General features: G+C 59.4%; 1 protein-coding gene across 1 annotated transcript; it reads right to left on the bottom strand.

The window, feature by feature from the left end:
- Positions 1–416: 416 nt before the first annotated feature.
- On the bottom strand, positions 417–2,794 carry LOC104408576 (solute carrier family 12 member 9-like; the record flags this gene model as incomplete). Its single annotated transcript, XM_010018226.1, is given in 9 exon segments — positions 417–541; positions 680–762; positions 1,027–1,184; positions 1,278–1,389; positions 1,502–1,609; positions 1,836–1,958; positions 1,961–2,119; positions 2,355–2,492; positions 2,660–2,794. Coding segments are annotated over 9 exon segments (1,141 nt in total), but the record flags the coding sequence as incomplete, so codon positions are not given.
- Positions 2,795–3,214: the final 420 nt, after the last annotated feature.

Genomic DNA, 3,214 nt, shown 5'->3' with positions numbered 1-3,214 from the left:
CAGGATCCCCCTCCCTCCTCCCTCCCGCTTCTCCCTTAGTTTAATTAGTGCTAATGGAAAGTGGGCTCCATCACCACTTGGCGAACTGCCCAGGGGATGCCGGGCAGGTACAGGCTATAAATTACCTCAGAAAGCCTACGGGGAGGGGGCGGGTGGTACCCAGTGGAGTTGGCTTTATCTGTACCCACTCAGCAAAGCAGTGCCTGGGGACTATGCCAAGACAGCACCATGCTGGGACCTGTCCCCTTCTTCCTCCCCAGGGATGGGGATGTCTCTGCCCCCCCGAATGCTCCCTTGAATGCCCACAGAGGGGCAACAGGCAAAGGGATGGCACAAGAACCGCAGACAGATGGATGGACGGATGGGTACCTGCCCAGCATAGTGGCACAGCCTCCCTCTCCTGTGCCAGTAGGTACCTGAAGTTAGGGGCTGATGCCCACTCCAGTGCCAGGCAGGCCAGGTTGACAGTGGCGTAAACCAGGAGGAAGAAGGTGGTCACGACCCCCGCAATGGTGTTGAGTTTCCCAGAGAAAAGCACCAGCTGCAGAGAGCACAGGAGGGGGCACAGGGTGAATGCACCCCCCAGGATGGCACGTGCCTGGCTCCACAATGCCCAGACGAGGTGCCAAACCACCTTCATCCAGCAAGGCTGGGAAAGGAGCATTGCTGGCAAACTCACCTGCACCACCAGCCACGAGAGGATCACTGCCATCACTGGGTTCCCATTGGCAGAAGTCTTCTTGGCCAGTGCTAGCGCCCGGCCTGCAGGCAGAGGAGGGAGGTTGGGCTGGGGCACCCCACTGGGCCCCAACAGGCTCAGCCACCAGCCAGTAGTCCTGTCCCCACCCTGGGTGCTGAGAAGGGGGTAAACACCAGGGCACACAGGTGACCCAACTGGTCACATGCCGATTCCCACAGTATCATCCCCACACCAGGAAGGGGACACCCTGGTGCCAGGGCTGGTCCCCAGCAGGGACAACCTGCCAGGTGTGCTCTGGCAAGTGCCAGCACACTCCAGGCGCTCACCAAAGAGATCATCTCGGGCCAGGGCATACAGGATGCGAGATGCTCCAATGAGGTTGTTCATGGCCGCGGAAAGGGTGGCAGCGTAGATACCCACAGTGACCAGGGGCGGGAAGATACTGATGTCACGTAAGAAGCCATAGTCTTTCTGCAGGAGGATCCTGGAGAGGCATACAGACACATTGGCACCTGCTTCAGCTCAGGCCAGCATGCCCTGGTACTAATGGCCCTGGCAAGGGAACAGGTGGCCATACCTGTTGCAGGTGGCACACATGAGGAAAGCCAGCAGATTGTAGACGAGGTAGGTGAAGAGCACAGCAGAGATAGTGCCCCGTGGGATGGAGTAGCTTGGGCGTTTCAGGTCCCCTGTGGGCAGGAGCAAGCAGTATTAGTGCCCACCAGCACAGCACTCGCCTTGCTCTCCTCCAGCCTCAGCTCGACTCCCACTGCCACCCAGCCCAGCACCCCCTGCCCATACCTGACATGTTGGAGCCTGCCATGATGCCAGTGCAGCCGTTGAACATCACCGCAAAGACGGAGCTGAAGCTCATCCTCTGCCCGGTGGTGTAGTCCACCCCATACCCACCTGCAGAACACAGGGATACAAGCTGTGATGGGCTGTCCAGGGCAGCGTAGCCCTGCCATGTACCCTTTCCTCAATGTCCCCATACACAAGCCATAGGAAAACCTACGCCATGGAACCTGCTTTGTGCCCACAAGCTCCCCCCACCCTCCAGCGAGCCCCTGCTGATGTGGAGATGCCAGTGCCACAGTAGGTCCAGCAGGCAGGGGTGGGGAGAGCCCCTCCTTACCCCGCAGGTTGTCTTGTAGGGTGGCGAGAGAGAAGCCAGTGAAATTGCCATTCTCAGTCTTAGAGCCATTGAGGTGGGGCAGGTGGATGGGCACTCCGAGGGGCCGCGTGGCAAAGAAGTTTTTACACCCACAACGATGAGGAAGATGAGGAAGGTGGCCTTGGCGTAGATGGAGGCACCCACAAGGCACACAAGGAGGCAGAGGGCCAGCAGCACAGTGCCATAGAGCAGCTCATACCAGTAGCTCTGGGGCAAGACATGGAAGCCTGTGCCCACTTTTTGCCCTGAGGAGAGACAAGCCAGGATCAGTGAGGCTTGGAGGGGGAATCACTGGAGTGGATAGCCACCACTGCTGTGCCGGGCTTGACAGGCACTAACTCTGTTAGTTACCCTTACCAGAGGGCTGGGTAAGCTGTGCTGGCTACACTAGTCATGGTGCTTGGCATTCCCAGCAGGGCACTAGGGCTGCTTGGGTAAGGGACATCCACTGTCCCCTGCCACCAGACATGGGGTACTTACCAAGTGGGATTCCAAAGCTGTCCACCAGTGCCTCCACCAGCCCCAGCACATAGAGGGCACTGCCACACACGTTGGCCAGGAAAAACATGATTCCGATGCTGCCCCCAAACTCTGGGCCCAGAGCACGGCTGATCATATCTTGCTTGAGTCAAAGGAAGATGTCAGCAGCCCAAACCACCAGTGGGTGCTCCCACTCCTCCCTCCCAGGCCAAGGGAGTCCCCAGTGTGGCACCCCAAGGCCGCTGGGTGGTCAAACAATTTTGGCCCACATGCTTTGCCCCAGCAGCACCCACAACAAAGGATACAGTAGGCTCCTCCGGCATCCAGAGCCCCGTTGGTGGCAATGGCACACACAGACAGCACTGTCATGCCAATGATGAAGTATGCAACTGCAAACATGGCCAGGGCTTGGTACAACCCAGCATGGCCCACCACAAACCCTGCCGAAGATAGGGAGAGGCCAGTGAGCCCTTTAGCTGGGTATGGACCACTCCCAGGACAAGGTCCCTGGGCACAGCCAGAGCTCACCCCACTGAGGCACACGGGCTGCTCCCAACCTTGTGCCCACAGCTCCCCCAGACATGCCACCTCCTTCCCTGCCTGGATGGGTATATCCCCACCCAGCTGGTGCTTTCACTGGAGATCAAAATATCTCCACTCTCCTCCCATGCCAGGATCAGGCCCAGACGTGCCCTGGGTATGGGCAGCTCAGAGGGGCACAATCAAAAAACAAACAGGGCAGGGCCTCTACGGTCCACCCGGCCCCAAGGCACTGTGGGGGGTGCCGGGGCCCCCATGCCCTGCTGCCACCCTCAGCAGGCAGGAGGTGCCTTGAACCCCAGCTCGGGCATCAGGAACTG

The sequence above is a fragment of the Nestor notabilis genome, unplaced genomic scaffold (genome assembly GCF_000696875.1).
Source record: "Nestor notabilis isolate BGI_N333 unplaced genomic scaffold, ASM69687v1 scaffold16777, whole genome shotgun sequence".
Taxonomy (NCBI): domain Eukaryota; kingdom Metazoa; phylum Chordata; class Aves; order Psittaciformes; family Psittacidae; genus Nestor; species Nestor notabilis.
The sequence above is the reverse complement of the archived record's forward strand: the minus strand, read 5'-3'. Positions and strand labels throughout refer to the sequence as shown.